This window comes from Castor canadensis, chromosome 11 (genome assembly GCF_047511655.1).
Source record: "Castor canadensis chromosome 11, mCasCan1.hap1v2, whole genome shotgun sequence".
Lineage (NCBI taxonomy): Eukaryota > Metazoa > Chordata > Mammalia > Rodentia > Castoridae > Castor > Castor canadensis.
Window position 1 is genome coordinate 389,441 of NC_133396.1, and position 19,334 is coordinate 408,774.

General features: G+C 47.8%; 1 protein-coding gene across 1 annotated transcript in view; it reads right to left on the minus strand.

Annotated features, from left to right (window-relative positions):
- Positions 1 to 19,334, minus strand: part of Tbcd (tubulin folding cofactor D) — a 147,113-nt gene that overhangs the window by 93,917 nt on the left and 33,862 nt on the right. Inside the window, exons 8-13 of the mRNA XM_074044806.1 lie at positions 17,729 to 17,774; positions 16,456 to 16,588; positions 13,147 to 13,292; positions 11,010 to 11,070; positions 9,385 to 9,459; positions 3,503 to 3,597 (exon numbers count right to left, since the gene is read on the minus strand). Of these exons, the coding sequence (XP_073900907.1) occupies positions 3,503 to 3,597; positions 9,385 to 9,459; positions 11,010 to 11,070; positions 13,147 to 13,292; positions 16,456 to 16,588; positions 17,729 to 17,774 (556 nt within the window). The remainder of the gene's footprint in view (positions 1 to 3,502; positions 3,598 to 9,384; positions 9,460 to 11,009; positions 11,071 to 13,146; positions 13,293 to 16,455; positions 16,589 to 17,728; positions 17,775 to 19,334) is intronic.

Sequence of the window (19,334 nt, forward strand, 5' to 3'; positions counted from 1 at the left end):
ATTCCTTGTCCACTAAAGCAAAGATCAAGACACAGGCTTATGGCACAACAAATGAGGCATCTGTGTGCAGGTATATGTGCATGGAGAGGAACCAGCAGAACTCCCTAAGAAGCCTTCCTGAGCCTCTGCTCTGTGCTAAAGTTGGCCTTCTCCAAGACTCGGGCAAAGGACTGGCTGCCTTCAAGACAGACGTCAGCAGGAACCTTTGCCTTCCAAACTGACTTCTCCAGGGCCACTTCCTCCTCCTTCAACAGGCACCTTGAAGCTTCCCTGTCCTCTATGACACAAACACAAGTTCTAGTCACCCACATGCTCATCCACACTCTATCTTCCTAGACCGTGCTTTGCCAAGTGTTTGATTTTGCTTTCCAAACTAAACTGATAGAAAGTCACAGTGGCTCCAATGAGACACAGAAGTGTGGGGGCTACTCAGCCCCTCAGCTATGGCTTCACACAGACAAGACCATTCTCAGAGGTATGGTGTGAGGTCTAAAAAAAACAATGGCCAGGTGTGGTGGCTCACACCTGTAATCCCAGCTACTTGAGAGGCAAAGGCAGAAGGATCTCAAGTTCAAGACCAGCCTCAGCAAAGTTAGGGAGACCCTCAAAAACAACCTACATACAAGAGGGCTGAGGCAAGTTTCAATGGTACAGTGCTTGCCTGGCATGCACGAGGCCCTGTTTCAATCCCCAGTATCGCAAAAATAAATAAATAAATTTTAAGAACTAAAACAAAAACATAAAAAGCATGCTGCAGATGTGCCACGCCTCCCCAGAGTCTTCATCACCCCTGCCTGACAGAAGGCTTCCCCCGCAGGAGACAGCCCAGCTTGCCCAGGCCCCACCAGTCACAGGCAGGGGCTGCAGGGAGGTTCGCTCACACAGGGCATGGCAGGTGGGAGACCAGCTACCCACACTTATTTTACATCCCATTTCACTGATGATAACAACATCCTTATCCTATACTCCAGCTACCCCGTGACATCCTGATGAGGAAAACCCAAGAGCAGCAGCACTGCTTAAGCTCCAGAGCCAGAGGTCAGACATCTCATTAAGCCAGGTCTCAGGAGCATCACAGCTGAATTGTGGACCTGAGCTGTCAGCACATACCCTCTGACTTCTTAAGTGGAGAATGGAGTTCACCACTTGTAACCATTGTAAAGCCCTCCCCCTGGAGACTGGGCCTATTCTTTCTTACAAGACATTTGACATTTCCCACACCAATCACAATTCCTGACAAATGAGAACATAATTAACAAGCCCCCTTATAGTCTAAGCTGTAGGAACAGTCGTCATCTGGTAACACTGGGAGCACAGTTCCAGACTGTTTCCTGGGTCGTCAGGATACAATAAGGTAATATTCCATACTCTCTACAATGGCTAGCATTTAAAAAAATTTAAAAAAGGGACAAAAAATAAGCTGGGCAACAGTGGCTTACACCTGTAATCCTAGCTACTTGGAAGATGGAGGCCAAGAGGATCATGGTTAAAGACCAGCCCCACAAGATCCCATCTCCAAAATATCCAGAACAAAATGGGCTGGAGGTGTGGCTCAAGCATTAGAGCACCTGCTTTGCAAGCACAAAGCCTTGAGTTCAAACCCCAGTCACACCAAAAAAAAAAGGAGAGAGAGAGAGAAACAGAGACAAAAACGAATGTTATGAGGATGTGGAGAAGCTAGACCCTCCTACACAGCTGGCAAGACTGGAAAGTGGTGCAACCATGGTGGTGGGAAAGTTCGGCAGTTTCTTAATTCCTCTCTTAGATCTACATCCACAAAAAAGCCCGCGCACAGATGATCACGGCAGCATTATTCATAATAGCAGAAAGACAGAGCAACCCAAGCGTCCACCAACTGATGAAAATAAAGGAAAGGTGGTGCATGCAGACAGTGAAAAGGAGTGGACCTCTGACATGCTGCAACACGGATAAACATCAGAAACATACTAGCCAGGCGCCGGTGGCTCACATCTGCAATCATAGCTACTTGGGAGGCTGAGGGAGGATTATGGTTCCAGGCCAGCCCAGGCAAAGAAGCTAGCTAGACCCCATCTTGATAGAAAAAAGCTGAGCATGGTGGTACACACCTGTCATCTCAGCAGCAGCAGGAAGCATAGAACAGGATGATCGATCCTGGCCAGACTGCGCAAAAAGCAAGTCCCTCATTCCAAAATAACCAGAGAAAAGCTCCGGAGGTGTGGCTCAAGCATTAAAACGCCTGTCAAACCCCAGTACCACCAAAAGCAAAAGAAAATTACACTAATAATAATTCAGCCGGGCACTGGTGGCTCACACTTATAATCTTAGCTACTCAGGAGGCAAAGATCAGGAGGATCGTGGTTTGAAGCCAGCCCAGGTAAACAGTTCTCGAGACCCTATCTCAAAAAGAAAAAACACAAAACAGAGCTTGTGCAGTGGCTCAAGTGGTAGAGCGCCTGCCTAGCAAGTGTGAGGCCCTGAGTTCAAAAGCAGTACTGCCAAAAAAAAAAGAGAGAGAGAAGTCAAACATGACAAAAGCACATATTACAGATTCCGTTTCTATGAAACGTCTAGAAAAAGCAAAATAGAGCAGCAGAAAGTACATCAGCATCGCCCAGGGCTAGGGAGTGGTGTGGAGTGACTGCTCCTAAGTGAGGGTTTCTGCTTGGGGCCATGAAAATGTTCTGAAGTTGTGGTGATGTTGCACAACCTCGAATGTGCTAGAGACCACTTAGCTATGCACTTGAAATAGGTGAACTTTACAGCACACAAACATCACAATGAAGTTGCTTTTGCAAAAACACAAAGGCTAAACAGGACTTGCAGCTTGAGGATCTCCCACACTGTGCTGCTCTGCTCTGCTCTGCTTGCCGTGCCTGGTGCAGACCCTGATGAGGCACAGCATCTATGGAATACACTTGGGCAGGGTCCTCTGGGCCCTTTGTGGACTTCCTGTCTTCCTACTCATGGGGCACCTCCAGCCACACCAGGGACCATCCCCAACCAGACACGGTCACAGCTCCCCACCTCTGCCTACACCTGGCCAGGACGCATAGTCCTTCTCCTGTCCCCCACACTGTCTCCAAGCTCAGCCCCACAGTTGCCACTGCGGAGTTTCCCCAGCCTTCCATCCTGATTCTCAGCCCAACAAAATGTAGCATGAGCCTCATCACCAGAGCACCACTGTCCCTGCCAGTGACAAAGGATGCTGTGGGGGACCAGGTTCTACAGCTGCAGATACTCTCAATGAATGACATCAAGAAGGTGAAAATCAACTCCGCAGACAAGAAAAACAGACACCACCATGGTCTGTGTAGGCAAATTCCACAGTGGGCGGAACATGCAATCAGGAAATCGTAAAGGCTGGTACAAGAAAAAAGTCTCCAAGACATGCATCTAATGCGCTCTCCCACACACTGTGTGTATGTACATGACTGGCCACGCCAGGGAGATGGCTCAGCTGAGGATCCCTATCATGCCACATCAGCCTAAGGACACAGATCCACGTGCTTCAAGTACTTACCCTCCTTGAGTCGCAAGGGGAGCAACAGGCCTCGTCTGCCCAGTTCTGCCAACGCCAGACATCCTCCATGCCACGCCTTGTCTGTCTCCTGAAAACTGAGACCAGAGTTCTGATGTCAACTGGCAGGTGTCAGCCCACAGTTCAGCAAGAAGCACAGGCTGGCCCATGGTCTTCCCTTCTTGGCTAAAGAAATAAGACACTTAAACATAATATGAAGATCTGCCAAGTTAGTACCTCTCTTCAGACCTCCACACATTGAGGAAAAGTCCTGAGTAGCCCCAAGACCCAACCCAGAGACAGTCTACCATCTGCATCATTTGGATGGCTGGTGACATCTCACTAAGCGCAGGCCCCAGGTGGGGTCTTCCCAGGGTACCACTGAAATGCCCTTGCTGCTCTGCATGCCCAGATTTAGCCAAGTCCCCAGGACTCCAGTCAACCCAGACAAGATCCATGAAAAAGGAGCAGTAGGACTCCTTTGATGACACCCACTGTTAACTCAAGTGGTCAAGGTTTTAAAAAATCAGAATGAAATAACATTTTTAGTAATGAAATAACATTTTTTAGTACCATTTGAAATATGGACTTTGTGTGTGTGTGTGTGGCATTTTGCGATGGTGCCCAGACCGGCATTGATTTTTGGGCTCAAGAATCCTCGTGCCTCATCCTCTCAAGTAACTGGGACCACAGATGAACCTCTATGGCTACTTGAAATGTTTTACCTTGAGGGTTTTTTTTTTTTACTATACTGGGGTTTGAACTCAGGGCCTTGAGCTTGCCAGGCAGGCACTTTGCCACTTCAGCCACAACCCCAGCCCTTTTTGCTTTAGTTATTCTTCATATAGAGTCTCATATTTTTGCCCTGGGCCAGCCTTAGACCATTTTCCCCTACCATTTAGCTGGGATTGTAGACATACACCACCACGCCTGGCTGAAATATGAATTTTTAATGAACACTTAATTGATAATGCCAATTAATCGGGTCAAAAGTACCATCCTATTTTTTTAATAACAATGTCTTGCAGTGGCTTAGAAGCTGTCTTTAGGGTGTGGCCTGTCATGCTTATTAGTCTGAGTGACTGCTCTCAGGACTGGTCAGGACTGCTCTGAAGTTTCCATGTTTTGCTGCCAACAGAAACACACTCGAGAAAAAGCAAAACAAGTTACAGGGCCTTTTACCAATTCTGATCAAATTAACTTGACAGCAAAGGAATGTGTAGGGGAGCACTAGAGTGCACCCCCAGCTGCAATGAGCAGGAGAATGTTCAACTGAAAAGGAGCCACAGAAAGCCACCGTTCACTGGAGAACATTCACAAGGCCTCTGTAAGCCCCTGAGCTCATTGCCACCAGTGACTTCATCACAGTTACAACTGCTTCAATCCAGTGTCTTACCAAATATCTGCCAAAGGCTGTGTGACCATTTCCAAATCTTAATGTGGACACTTTGTTAAAATCTCAGGACTTTAACTGGAGAGAGGCCTCTTCACACTTTCCATGGAGATTTAATGATATCAGAATGGACTTGATAAAGTACCGATGTTACGATGACTCAAATGTAAGCATCCAATGTCTGTTTCTAAGCAAGAAGTGTGTCACTGCAGCTCTTGCCAGGCTGGCCTGGCCTGAGGGGCAAACCACCACTGCACACTCATACCTGAGTAGGGCCCAGTCCTCAGACAACAGGGCCAGGGGGAACTTGAGCCAGGCACTCCAGGCAAGCTCCTGCCCTCAGACCTAAGCTGAGGGCCATTCTGGAGCATGGGACCCAGGAATGGAAGGCAAAGAACAGTGAGGCCATGAGGAGTAGAAGGGAGAGGCCAAGAACTCTGGCCTCTGCTCACACACAGCATCATGGTTCTTCCTATACACACCTGACTAATGTTAAGGGCTGAGAATTCAAGAGTACTAGGACCACTTCCACCCTCCAAAACCCAGCTACAAAAATGGGATGCACAAATTAAAGTAGCAGGAGTGTTGGAAGGTCAAACTGACACTAGACCAAAACTGTGAGCCAGAAAGAACACAGTCTGGAGGAGTAATGCACACCCAGAATCAGTTAAGACCCATGGGAATAGGCCGAGGGTGCCAGCGAGACCAGAGGCAGGAGAAAGATGAAGGGAAAACTCCAGGAGGGATTGGATAAAAAGCTCTAGCCAGCTGTGGTAGTACATACCTATAATCCCAGCCATTTGGGACACTATAGATAGAGGGATCACGGTCTGAGGCCAGCACTGGGCAAAAACGTGAGACCCTCCTTGAAAAATAACTAAAGCAAAAAAGGGCTGGGGCTCAAGAGTCCTGCCTACACTCCTATTCAACATAGTACTGGAATTCCTAGCCAGAGCAATTAGGCAAGAAGAAGGAATAAAAGGAATACAAATAGGTAAAGAAACTGTCAAAATATCCCTATTTGCAGACGACATGATCCTATACCTTAAAGACCCAAAAAACTCTACTCAGAAGCTTCTAGACATCATCAATAGCTATAGCAAGGTAGCAGGATATAAAATCAACATAGAAAAATCATTAGCATTTCTATACACTAATAATGAACAAACTGAAAAAGAATATATGAAAACAATTCCATTTACAATAGCCTCAAACAAAATCAAATACCTAGGTGTAAACCTAACAAAAGATGTGAAAGACCTCTACAAGGAAAACTATGCACTTCTGAAGAAAGAGATTGAGGAAGACTATAGAAAGTGGAGAGATCTCCCATGCTCATGGATTGGTAGAATCAACATAGTAAAAATGTCGATACTCCCCAAAGTAATCTACATGTTTAGTGCAATTCTTATCAAAATTCCAATGACATTCACTAAAGAGATTGAAAAATCTACTGTTAAATTTATATGGAAACACAAGAGGCCACAAATAGCCAAGGCAATACTCAGTCAAAAGAACAATGCAGGAGGTATCACAATACCTGACTTCAAACTATATTACAAAGCAATAACAATAAAAACAGCATGGTACTGGCACAAAAACAGACATGAAGACCAGTGGAACAGAATAGAGGATCCAGATATGAAGCCACACAACTATGAGCAACTTATCTTTGACAAAGGAGCTAAAAATATACGATGGAGAAATAGCAGCCTCTTCAACAAAAACTGCTGGGAAAACTGGTTAGCAGTCTGCAAAAAACTGAAACTAGATCCATGTATATCACCCTATACCAAGATTAACTCAAAATGGATCAAGGATCTTAATATCAGACCCCAAACTCTTAAGTTGATACAAGAGTAGGAAATACTCTGGAGTTAGTAGGTATAGGTAAGAACTTTCTCAATGAAACCCCAGCAGCACAACAACTAAGAGATAGCATAGATAAATGGGACCTCATAAAACTAAAAAGCTTCTGTACATCAAAAGAAATGGTCTCTAAACTGAAGAGAACACCCACAGAGTGGGAGAAAATATTTGCCAATTATACATCAGACAAAGGACTGATAACCAGAATATATAGGGAACTTAAAAAACTAAATTCTCCCAAAACTAATGAACCAATAAAGAAATGGGCATGTGAACTAAACAGAACTTTCTCAAAAGAAGAAATTCAAATGGCCAGAAAACACATGAAAAAATGCTCACCATCTCTAGCAATAAAGGAAATGCAAATTAAAACCACGCTAAGATTCCACCTCACCCCTGTTAGAATAGCCATCATCAGCAACAGCACCAACAACAGGTGTTGGCGAGGATGCGGGGGAAAAGGAACCCTCTTACACTGTTGGTGGGAATGTAGACTAGTACAACCACTCTGGAAAAAAATTTGGAGGCTACTTAAAAAGCTGGACATCGATCTACCATTTGATCCAGCAATACCACTCTTGGGGATATACCCAAAAGACTGTTACTCCAGAGGCACCTGCACATCCATGTTTATTGCGGCACTATTCACAATAGCCAAGTTATGGAAACAGCCAAGATGCCCCACCACTGACGAATGGATTAAGAAAATGTGGTATCTATACACAATGGAATTCTATGCAGCCATGAAGAAGAACGAAATGTTATCATTCGCTGGTAAATGGATGGAATTGGAGAACATCATTCTGAGTGAGGTTAGCCTGGCCCAAAAGACCAAAAATCGTATGTTCTCCCTCATATGTGGACATTAGATCAAGGGCAAACACAACAAGGGGATTGGACTATGAGCACATGATAAAAGCGAGAGCACACAAGGGAGGGATGAGGATAGGTAAGACACCTAAAAAATTAGCTAGCATTTGTTGCCCTTAACGCAGAGAAACTAAAGCAGATACCTCAAAGCAACTGAGGCCAATAGGAAAAGGGGAACAGGTACTAGAGAAAAGGTTAGATCAAAAAGAATTAACCTAGAAGGTAACACCCACGCACAGGAAATCAATGTGAGTCAATGCCCTGTATAGCTATCCTTATCTCAACCAGCAAAAACTCTTGTTCCTTCCTATTATTGCTTATACTCTCTCTACAACAAGATTAGAAATAAGGGCAAAATAGTTTCTGCTGGGTATTGGGGGGGGTAGAGGGAGGGGACGGAGTGGGTGGTAAGGGAGGGGGTGGGGGCAGTGGGGAGAAATGAACCAATCCTTGTATGTACATATGAATAATAAAAGAAAAATGGAAAAAAAAAAAAAAAGAGTCCTGCCTAGCAAGAAGGAGGCCCTAAATTCCTAAATTCAAACCTTAGTACTACCAAAAATGAAAGAAAGAAAAAGCTCTAAATGATCAGAGGGAACATGCAGGAACACTATAAAAAGAAAGCAACAAAGATAGCACTGGAGGGCCAATGGCCACAGGACTCAGGGAGGCTGTGGAGAAAAGACTGGTGGCATCTCAGCCCTTGACACCCTCTCTGAGGCTGGCCTTCCCATCCTCTGAGAGCAGGAAGGCCTAGCTGCCTTACCACTACCCAGTCAGCACAGGGACAGACCCATCAGCCACTGCCAGTCCATCCTGCACCCTCCAGAAAGGAGTTCCATGGCCTTGGAATGTCCAGAGAAGCTGTGCGCTTACTCATTAACCCCACACTCCACAAACCAATCCCAGCAAGGAGAGTTCTTTCTGCTGGGACCATTTCCATGACACTCAGCATCACTCCACACAGATGCCAGCGTGTGACATACCACTTCCTGCACTTGGTAACTGTCATGAGCAGCCCCAAGGCTACTAGCAGAAATGCTCCAGAAGGAGACTGGGCTGCTGGCTGGGCTGCCTCTAAAGACTCAGGCAACACATCTGTAGCATCTGAAGTGCTGACAGTGCCCTTCCTGCCAGCCAGTCACAGCCTCCCAGCGTGACAGGCCCAGAACAGTGCCAGCTGACAGAGGGCCAAGGCAAAGCAGAAGACAACCTTCTTCTTCCAAAACCCAGAGACACCATCACACGCAAAGTAATAATCCTCAGGGAGGTAAGGACCACGCCCAGGCCTACAAGCACATGACACTAGTCTATAGCCCTAGGTTTGCACCTACCTTCACCCTACCAAACACAGGCCCCATGCCCCCACACTCAGAATGCCCAAAAGGCTGAACTTCAGTTCAACTTCAAATCCAGGTCTCAGTCGCAGCAGCCACACTGGCTAGTAGCCACACTAGAGACAGCTCCACAGTATGTCCTCATTCCAGAAGCTCTGTTCACAGGCAGGCCCAGTATCACACCTGAGAGTGAAGGGCTACAGGTGCACAGGTTCAACACTGGCCTCGCTTCTTCCTTAAGGTTTAAATATAATTGTGTTAACAACAGCAATACACCAGATGACTAGAGTACTCAAGCTGAACTTCAAAAGAGAAAAATGGGCTTTGGAGTTCTGATGAAAAGCTCAACTGAAAGAAGATCTGAGAGGACATAGGAGAGCAAAGCCATAACTTTGTGCATGAGGGTGAGGACATACCTGAAACAGTCCAGCACAGACCCCACCACGTCATCCGCCAGCACTTTAGGGAGCCTCCCAGCCATCCTACCAATTCTGAAAAATAAAAGCAAAAGCCTGTCAGCCACACATAACTAACAGTGCCGAATAAGCCTCCTTTCTCCCAGAGAACAAACGGGAGGGCAAGCCTCAGACACTGCATGTCAGGGACGGGGCTTTTAGGCGTGCAGGTGGAGAAGGCAGTCACCTCTCCCCACAGTACTGTGAACACTGAGTCCATCACAGATGGCCAACAGCACCTGGGCACCAGAATCATATGCTGAGCTCCAATCCAAACCTTCGACCTGGCTGGGCTTCCCCAAAGACTGACTCTGCCAGCTCCCCCAAGGATGCTCAGTGTGGGGGTACAGGCCCAACCCGGAAGACAGCCAGAGGCCTGGACTCAGACTTGTGGGAAGAACCCTCCCAGCCTGTCTCACACCCAGCCACACTGACTATGGGCCAAGACTCATCCCCTGCTGATATGAAAGCCAAAGCCTTTGGGAATCCATTGGCCATGAGTAGCTCCAGGGCATTTGTGGTCTCAAGGGAACTTTTGGCCAAAAAGCCAAAATGCCCCACATCTGCCAGCTCTTCCCACCTCAACTTCTCCACAACAGGGCCTTGTGACAACCTGAACTCTACTTTGTGGATCATCTAGCCCTATAAGCCCCACCCACCCCCCTCAGGAGCCTGAAACACGGTAAATATCCTTAAAATTAATTGTAATACAAGAAACGTAGCAGATGGAGGGGGTAACTCTAAGATACATTGTAAGCACACATGTAAATATCACAATATATCCCCCATGCAACTATTATATGCTAATAAATTAAAAAAAAAAAAAAAGAATGTGCATCAGAAAATAGTTTTTCTTTTTAAAAACCCCATGTTAAAAAAAAAACTGGGGAGGCCAGTGGCTCACACCTGTAATCCTAGTTACTTCAGAGGCTGAGCTTGGGAGGATCAAGATTTAAGGCCAGCCCAGTCAAATACTTCTCAAGACCTCATCTCCAAAATAACCAGAGCAAAATGTGGCTCAAGTGACAGAGTACCTACTTTGCAGCGCAAAACCCTGAGTTCAAGCTCCAGTCCCACCAAAAACAAACAAATGAACAAAAAAACTATTGTGGTGGTACTGGGGTTTAAACTCAGAGCCTCACACCTGCTAGGCAGGTGCTCTACCACTTGAGTCATGACTCCAGCCCATGTTTGTCAAGCAGCATCTCTGGTTTTTGTCCAAGACTGACCTCAGACCATGAACCTCTTCAGTAAGACCTCCCACGAAACTAGGGTCACAAGCACCTGCCTCCATGCCAAGCTTATTGACTAAGATGGAGCCTAGCTAACTTTTGCCCCAGCTGGCCTCAACTGCTACCCTCCCAATTTCTGCCTACTCTGTAGCTGGGATTACAAGCATGAGCCACCATACCTGGCACCTATGTAAAATTTTTAATGACTGAAGAGCCAACACTGCCAGGGCACCAGCTCCTCACCTGAGGCATCTGACCCTTGCAAAGAGCACCAGCACCTACCTTTCACCAGGGCATCCAGTGCCCACCCTTTGCCCAAAGCACCCACCCTTAATCCAGGGCACCAGCACCTACCCTTTTGCTGCAGACCATCGCACCACTGTGTCCTTGTCCTTCAACCCAACCAGCAGCTGTTCTGCAAGAACCAAGACACAAGCCATCAGCCTTGATAAGTATTTGATCCTCTAGCTTGCGTAAATCCATTCCAAAGAACACCCTGCAAAGAACTACATATAATCTTAATTTTAGCCCATCACATTAGTTCATGTCTGTAATCCCAGCAATGGGAAGGCTGAAGCAGGAGCATCATGAGTCCAAGGCTAGCTAGGCTACATATTAAGCCCCTCCCCCCTCACCCCCCAAAAAAAGGAAAATAGAGCCAGGTGCCAGAGGCTCACGCCTATAATCCTAGCTACTTGGGAGGCTCACGATTCAAGGCCAGCCTGGGCAAAAAGTTGATGAGACCACATCTCAAACAATAGCTGGGCACAGTGGCATGAACCTGTTATCCCAGCTACAGCAGAAAGCCTATAATAGGAGGACAGCAGTCCAGGCTGATCTGGGCAAAAAGTAAGACCCTATCTCAAAAATGACCAAAGAAAAAAAGGACTGGAGGCATGGCTCAAGCAGTAGAGCATCTGCCTAGAAAGAAAAAAAAAAAAAAAAGAGTCTGGGCTCAGTGGCTCACACCTGTAATTCTAGTTACTTGGGAGGTAGAGATAGGTAGGTTCATGGTTCGAGACCAGCATGAGCAAAAAAAGTTCACAAAACCTCATCTGAACCAATAAAAAAAACTGGGCATGGTGGCACACGCTTGTCATCCTAGCTACTCTGGAAGCACAAACCACAGTCCAGGTAGCCTTGGCATAAATGCAAGATCCTATTTGAAAAATAACTAAAGCAAAAAGGGTGGGGGCATGGCTCTAGTAGTAAAGCACCTGCCTAGCAAGTGGGAAGCCCTGAGTTCAAACTCCAGTACCACTAAAAAAAAGGAAAGAAAAAAAAATCATAAATTGAAATATAATTTAAAAAAGCACTTCCTCCTCTTTTTTAAAAAAACACAGAAAAGACAATTTTTGCCACTGCTCCTAACAAGTAGATTCAGCCCATCAGGGCAATCAACAGGGAGCATCTATCTCCCAGGTGAAAGCCAAAGTGAGGGCCGACAGGAGGGGAGGCCAAGTGTGGCTAAGCAGCTGTGGGGCCTGCCAGACGTAAGGATAAGCCCTCATACAAGACCAGCCCAGAGGCAGTCCAGAGATGGTCCAAAGTCACACTGGGATTGTGGTCCTCCAAAACCCTAGTAGGATCAAACTTTTGCCAGAGGGCACTGGCAGACCCTGAAGGTTTGACTTGGTAAACAGCTACGGGGGTAGGGTCAAAGGAAAAATGTCAGGAGCCTGGGTGGTTGGGGGAGCATAGTGGATGGGAATGTGCCTGGGGGGCAGTCAGGCAACAGCAGGGAAGAGGCCAAGGGGACATGGCCTAGGACAGTGGAGTTCCAGGTAGCTTTAAGCAATCCAGTGCAGATACCAGGTAAGACATCAACCAGGAAAGTGTCAAGCATCAGAGGTCAAGGTAAGGACCACATGCACAAAAGGGATGGCAAGCAAAAGTGCCACAATGCTCAAGGCAGAGGTGGGGGGGGGAAGTTGTAGACAAGTCTGGGAAGAGACCTGCGTTGAAGAGCAAGGGAAGTGAGTGGACAGAACTCAGCAAAGGTCTGCCAGCCTGGCCCTCCAAACCAAGGTCCCCACAGGAAGGAGCATGGGGGAAGCCTTTGTCCAGCTGAGGCAGGAGAGTGCAGGGCTGCAGGTGGTAAGGAGCTGCCATTATAGGACAGTGGGTCAACATTTGGGAGATTGAGATGACCCTGAGGAAGCATGAGAGACATGGATGTTGGTATCGCATACCTGAGCCCCAAGTGCCCACCTCAATTTCCCTGGGAGCCCTTTTTACAAAATGCCCAGGGTGAGTAGACGGCAGGTCAAGTGTGCAGAAGGAAGTGTGGAAGAGCTAAGAGTCACTATGAAGACTGGGGCTGCTGAAGAGTGAGAGTCCCCGGAGAGGACAGGTCAGTGGCCATGTGTTCAGCAAGGTGACCGGTCAAGGGTGCCAGTCAGGAGGGAAAAAAAAAAAAAAAAAAGAGGAGGATGGCACTGAGGGAAACAGTCCAGACAGTGCCATAGACACCTCTGTGAGCCTCACCTACCTATCACGCTCTCCACCCCCTCCGGGATGTCGTAGTCTTCATCACCATCAACAGCAGTCACACTGTCAAGCAGCAGCTTCTGCTCACTCTGACCCTGAGCACTGAGCTTCAGGTTGGCAGCCAAAGACCTGCAGCCACGCTGATACCTACACAGAACAAAGCAGGTCACCTGGTATAGCCTAAAACTAAAAATAAATTTCTTGGTGCTGAAGGTCACCAGTTTAGCATCACTGGGAATCGTAAAGGGTGTCTGTGAGAATGCACTGCATGGAGACAGGAGGAAAAGGAAGAAGGGCAAAGTGCTGCCATCGGCATGAACCACCAAGAAAGTCAACCTAAGCTACAGATGCATGTGTGAATTCCCAACGGCCTTCCCCGATGCAAAGCTTCAACAGCAGAAGGTGAGAGCAGAGGTTGCCTACAGGGTGCACATCCTCATCCTTGTTTATAAGCAGACAACGGCCCTTCCTAGCTGCTTGGCCCTCTGGCCTCCACCCAGGCCACATGGCTCCTTCTCATCCATGGCCACATCTCATCTGGCATGGGCTCCTATAGACCTGCTTCCTGAATATGCTTGCCAAGCTCCCACACACCACAGCCCTGTTCCCCAGCAAGTGGGGCATCATTTCCCCTGGATGTCCTGTGAAGAGGTCGAGCCCAGCTGCATACACACTTAGCTGCATGACTGCACAGCTCCTGAACCTCTCTACACCTCTGTTTTCCCCCCTGTAAAGCAGGGTTATGGCACTGCCCAAGAGCCACTGTTAGGATGAGAAAGGAGACACAGAGTACTCAGACTGCCTGGGCAGAGTATGCCCAGTAAACACCACTTCCTTCTCAAGGTGAGCACATGACAAGCCACAAGACTAGTTCCAAAGACAGAGCCTAGTGCCTAAAAAGCACCCAGAGTGGTACAGAGCGCATCCTAGGACACAGACTAAGGCTGCCTCCCAGAGTGCAAAACATGTGGGCTGTGGAGCCAAAATGCAGAGCCAGGCACCAGCCCCAACACTACTGACTGCAGTCCTGAATGACTCCCATTTCTCTGGCCTCAGTTTCCAACTTTGGGGAATACAAGGGTGGGAACCAACACTAAAGTGGCCTGTGGCCCTCTGCGTGGTCATACCTGAGCCAAGCAACTCCCTCCCCAGGAACAATGTGCCAAAGTGACAGGAGGCCACCTCCAAGGTGAGGTCACAAAAAGATGGTGGCTGCTGTCTGGCTCACTGCCCTATGGAGAGGTCAGCGTGGCCAGGGACTGCAGGAGGTTCCAGCAAACGACCCACAAGGAGCTGTATCCTGCTGATCCGCAACGGAGCAAAACTGGGGGCAGAGTCTCCCAGCCTAGCCTCAAGGTGACAGCAGCTCTAGCCAATGCCTCTTTAAGCCTAGGACTCTGAACAGAGGAACAGAGCCAGGCCCCAAGACAGCCCAAAGAAACCTCAGGGAAAAAATGTATTGTTTTAAGCTGCTGAATTTGGGTAGCATAGGACAGCCATCACAAGAAGCTGTCAAGACCATCACACGCCAGGCAACACACCCTATAGGCAGCGGGCACTCACCACTGTAACTGTACCACCATCTCCTCAGTGAGTACACTGATGATCTCATAGAAAAAGTACAAGCCCTGGTGTTCAGTGACCAAGGCCAGGGAGCATAAAGTCACAGATGTCAGGCTGCCAAGGAACTCAGCCTTCTGTCATAACAACCACAGACCAACAGGAAGCTGCAGGTGTGCTCCACCTCTACCTGTGTCTCACAGGTACCATCTATAGACTGCAGAAGAGGCTGCAGACAGCCCACACCTATTAAGCAGGATACTGGAAACAAGAGCTGCTGAGGAGCCCCAAGTTCCCTATGAGAGCTATCTCTGACCCTGGACAAAGCCCACAATGAGCAAGCACAGGGTGGGATCCAGAAACAGGGTCAGGGAAGAGCTGCACAAAGAGCTCAGAGCTCAGGGGAATATTGGGGTCACTGGAACTGGGGCCCAGCAGGAGGAGACTGGAGGCTCCCACTCTCACTTAAGACCCCCAAAGGTCACACACGAGAAGCAAAGACAGCGCTGTGGGAGAGAGGGCTGCACCCTCAAGAAGAACTGAAGTAAACCAATCCAGCAAACCTAAAACCAAGACCAGGCAGGAAGAGGGGATCCATCCATCACTCCACAGCCCAGGAAGATACCCAACAGAAAGGCACTAAATATAACAAGACTGGAGAAAATGAACATGGAAAGTTTGAAGTACACAGAAAGAGGAAAAGATGGATGAGAGAAAACAAGCAGCAGGAGGGTGGGTTTAAAACTCAATTATATTAACAGTTACATTTGTGAGGATACAGACTGAACAAATAGCCAAAACACTAAATTATTTCCCTCCCCACATGAACATTGCGAGACTTGTGAGCTAACGTTAATTTGACGCGTATATAAGGAGTTTCTGGGTGGCAGTGAGCAGAGAAGGTGATCCTCCCCAATGAGAGTGGGCCTCATCCAAACAGCTGACAGCCTGAGCTGACCTCCCAGACAGTGAGAGGGCATTCCTCCTGCCTGTTGCCTGACCAGAACCTTGGCTCCTCCTGAATGTGCAGCCTGCCACACAAACTGCAGACTTCAGGTGTTCCTGGCCTCCATAACTGTGTGAGTAATTCCTTATGCTGATTGATTGTGTACAAATCCTACTGCTGTTTCTCTGCAGAGTGCTGCCTGACATAGTTCTGAACCATTTTCCATGGCATTTTGGAAACTAGTCACTAACATTCTGTCTAATTAATAAACAACATCTTAGAGTGAGCTAAACATACGAGATGCCTCAGTAAAACATCCTAAGTCACAACAAACTTCTCTGGTATTCACTCTAAAATGGAAAAAATTTAAACTAAACTTAAATGTCTCTTCCCAATAACACACATTAACATCTGGAATAAATAAAACAAAGAACACAGCCCCCAAGAACATTGCCAGAGTCTGTGCCACAGGGCAAGTGACTCAAAACCAGTCTGCTGACCACATCCATGACCAGACACTTGTGTCTGAATAAAACAGGAGGAGTGAGCCTGTTTTCTTGTAGAGAAGCCTGTAATCCAGATCCATCACTGATCAAAAGGAGCTCCCCCAGCAGCGACCAGTGACCATGGGCTGCACCTGAGCAACCCTCATGGGAAAGGCAGGAGCAAGCCTAACTAGAGGACACAGTCAGAAAACAACCAAAACAAATACTGCTCCCTTCAAAACCAGAAGCACTGTAGAAACTAAAGAAAGATAGACTGCCCATCACTCCATACTGCCAGCACCACCTCTCCATGACCCACCTCCAAGAGGCCACCTTTGGCTTGAGGAAGGTCAGTCCCAGCCGCTGCACAAGCTTTACCCCCAGCTTCCGCAGCAGGGTCTGGTTGCTCTCAGGAAGTCTGCATCTGTCAAGGCACTGGAGTACGGTGTCGGCTGTGAAGAGAACATGTGACTCAGCTTGGCCCCAACTCACTCCTGGTCCTGACACACACCCCCAGACCAGTTAATCCCACACACCTAGGTGATGGCTAAATCTGAACCCTGAGCCCTGATCCCAAGACCCCCCTTATCCCTGGGTTGTTGCCAAGAGCAGCTGGGGAGCAGCCCACTTATTCTCCTCACCAGCAACAACTAGGGAGGCCCACAGCTCAGAGGAAGAGTAGCCATGCATGGAAGAGTGACCATGCAAGGCCTGAGGGGACAGGGACAAGTGCGGTTAGGAGACCACACAAATGACCTGAGGGTTTCTAAGGTACATTTTATTTGCAGGGAGATCTCTCAGCACCCTATGGGAACAGTGACAATGGTGGAACAGGCAACTGAGCCCAGGAGGAAGCATTGCAGGAGAAGCTCTCAAGCAGAGGCAAGCAGGGCCGGACCAGGCCACTTAGGGGCTTAGGGAGGCTGGGAGAAGCTAAAGCTGGGAGAGTGTGAGGATACCATTCCATGGAGTGACTAGAGGACCTGGGAGAGAGGCACAGGACTGTGTCTCAGAGTCAGGCCTGAGGTGAAATGAATAAGACTAAGACCTACCACACAAGGGAGAGGAGGAAGAACAGAGGTTGGGATGGAGCCAAGACCCCAGATGAGGGTACAGGCAGGGACCAGGTGACTGGCAGGGACCCAGTGCAGGGAATGAGGTATTGGAGGAAGGAGTGAGGATGAGATGACAGGGAGGACAAGGTGACAGGGAGAGGGACAAGGTGACAGGGAATAAGGTGTCTGGGGTTAGGGGCAGATAACAAAACTGTTACAGGGCCTCAGGAGGCCAGTGGCAACCTTGGGGCCACACCCACCATAACGAAGCCCCTCTGGGATCAAATCAGGGCAGCTGGATGCTAAGAAACCCAGATCTCTAGTATAAGCCCTCAGCAATTCCTGTATTTCAAATACCTAAGAGAGTTCACCAAAAGTCCCATTATTAAAAGGCACAAAACAGAAAGGTGAGAGCTATGATAGCATCCAAATACACTAAGTTATGGATTCTTGGACTTATGAGCAAAATATTAAGGCAGCACACTTGATTATGTACAAACAAACACACACTACAAATATACTCGTCTTAAAGCTTACCATAAGGTAAACAGTCTTCACGCTTTCCATGCTTAAATATTTGAGCCTGAAAGAGAAATTAAAATGTTGTGAATACATGTACAAGTTTAAAAACAAACATACATTATTAGAACAGCTCGTTGCATCTTCCAGAATTTTCCTGTGAGCACACACCACCTAACAGCAAGAGAAAAGATCTTATACATGATGAAGGGAGTAATTACGAGAGACTGAACAAGGTCACCTTGCAGCAAGGGCATATCAGCCATGTCCATTCCTCTGAGGAGCTCCATTCCAAGTGAGCGCAGACTGAACCAGGCTGCAAGAAGGAGGTGGGAGGGCCCCAATGGGGTCTAAGTTACCTGTGCATAAGATGCCCAGGGACAAAAGTTACAGGCCAAACTACCTACACAGAGGTAAGGAACCAGAGGACATCTTCCTCAAGTCTCACTTGTCTTAGGTAAAACAACAGAAGCATCCTGCCCTGCCTGCCAGTCACAGGCCAAGTGTCTGCCAGATCTGGTACCTCTTGCTCACCCACTGTGATCACAGCCATCATGACATGCAGACCCCATACACAATGCTCTGAATGAACCTGGAGGCCATCAGGAAAGAATGTCATAGTCTCAATGAAACATTGGCTCTCTCTAGACAATAGCCCTAACTGGAGTGCTGGCCTTCAATGGAGCACTGGCCCTCACTGGAACACAGGCCCTCACTAAAACACAGGTCCTTTCTGGAACACTAACTCCCACCAGAACACTGGCCCTGAATGAAACACTGGCTCTCACTGAACATGGGTCCTCAATACAACTCTGGCCCTTACCAGAACACTGGTCCTTATTCAAACACTAGCTCTAACTAGAATACTGGCCCTCAAAGGAACACTGACTCTCACTGAACACTGACCCGGAATGGAACACTGGCTCTCACTAGAACACTAGTTCTAACTCCCTGGATTCTCACCCTGAACTTTTACTTCCACTTTGAGGTCTAGAAGACAAATGCTGTAACTCAACCAAAGGTGCCTAGAGCTCAGTACTTGCAAAAAAAATAGCAAAAGTACTCCTTCATGAGAAGTTAGTGTCAGAAGGCCAACTGTTCTGAGTTAGGTATCTTACCATCTCAGCCCATCTGTCCTGGACCCTCCACACACTCACCAAACTACAAAACCCAGGTCCTGTCAAGTCTCTGCTCACCTGCATTGGACCCTCCCTGTTAGCCACCCACATAAATCATACACACACAAACACCTGTATATAAACACATGCATGCATAAGTGCATATACACAGGCCTCTGTGCATAAGCATATACACACTAAACACACAAATGCATGCACACACAACAAACTGTAAAATTCAAGCCTTGGCAATCAAGTTCCAGGAATTTTACATGAGAAACTAGCAACAGGCCCAGCACCTAGAAGACCCAGAGCAACCTGTGATGCTCTGTGGCTCTCCTGGCACCAAACTCCTCAGGAAACATCCTCAGCTCAGGATCCAGCCTGCAGCTAGGACACCACAAGGCACACTAGGACTTCTGACAGGACCCCATAGTGCAAGTCATACTGGGTTCTAGAGCGGCACATGCCTCTGTCCCCACACTCACTAGGTGGGAAGGTAGCAG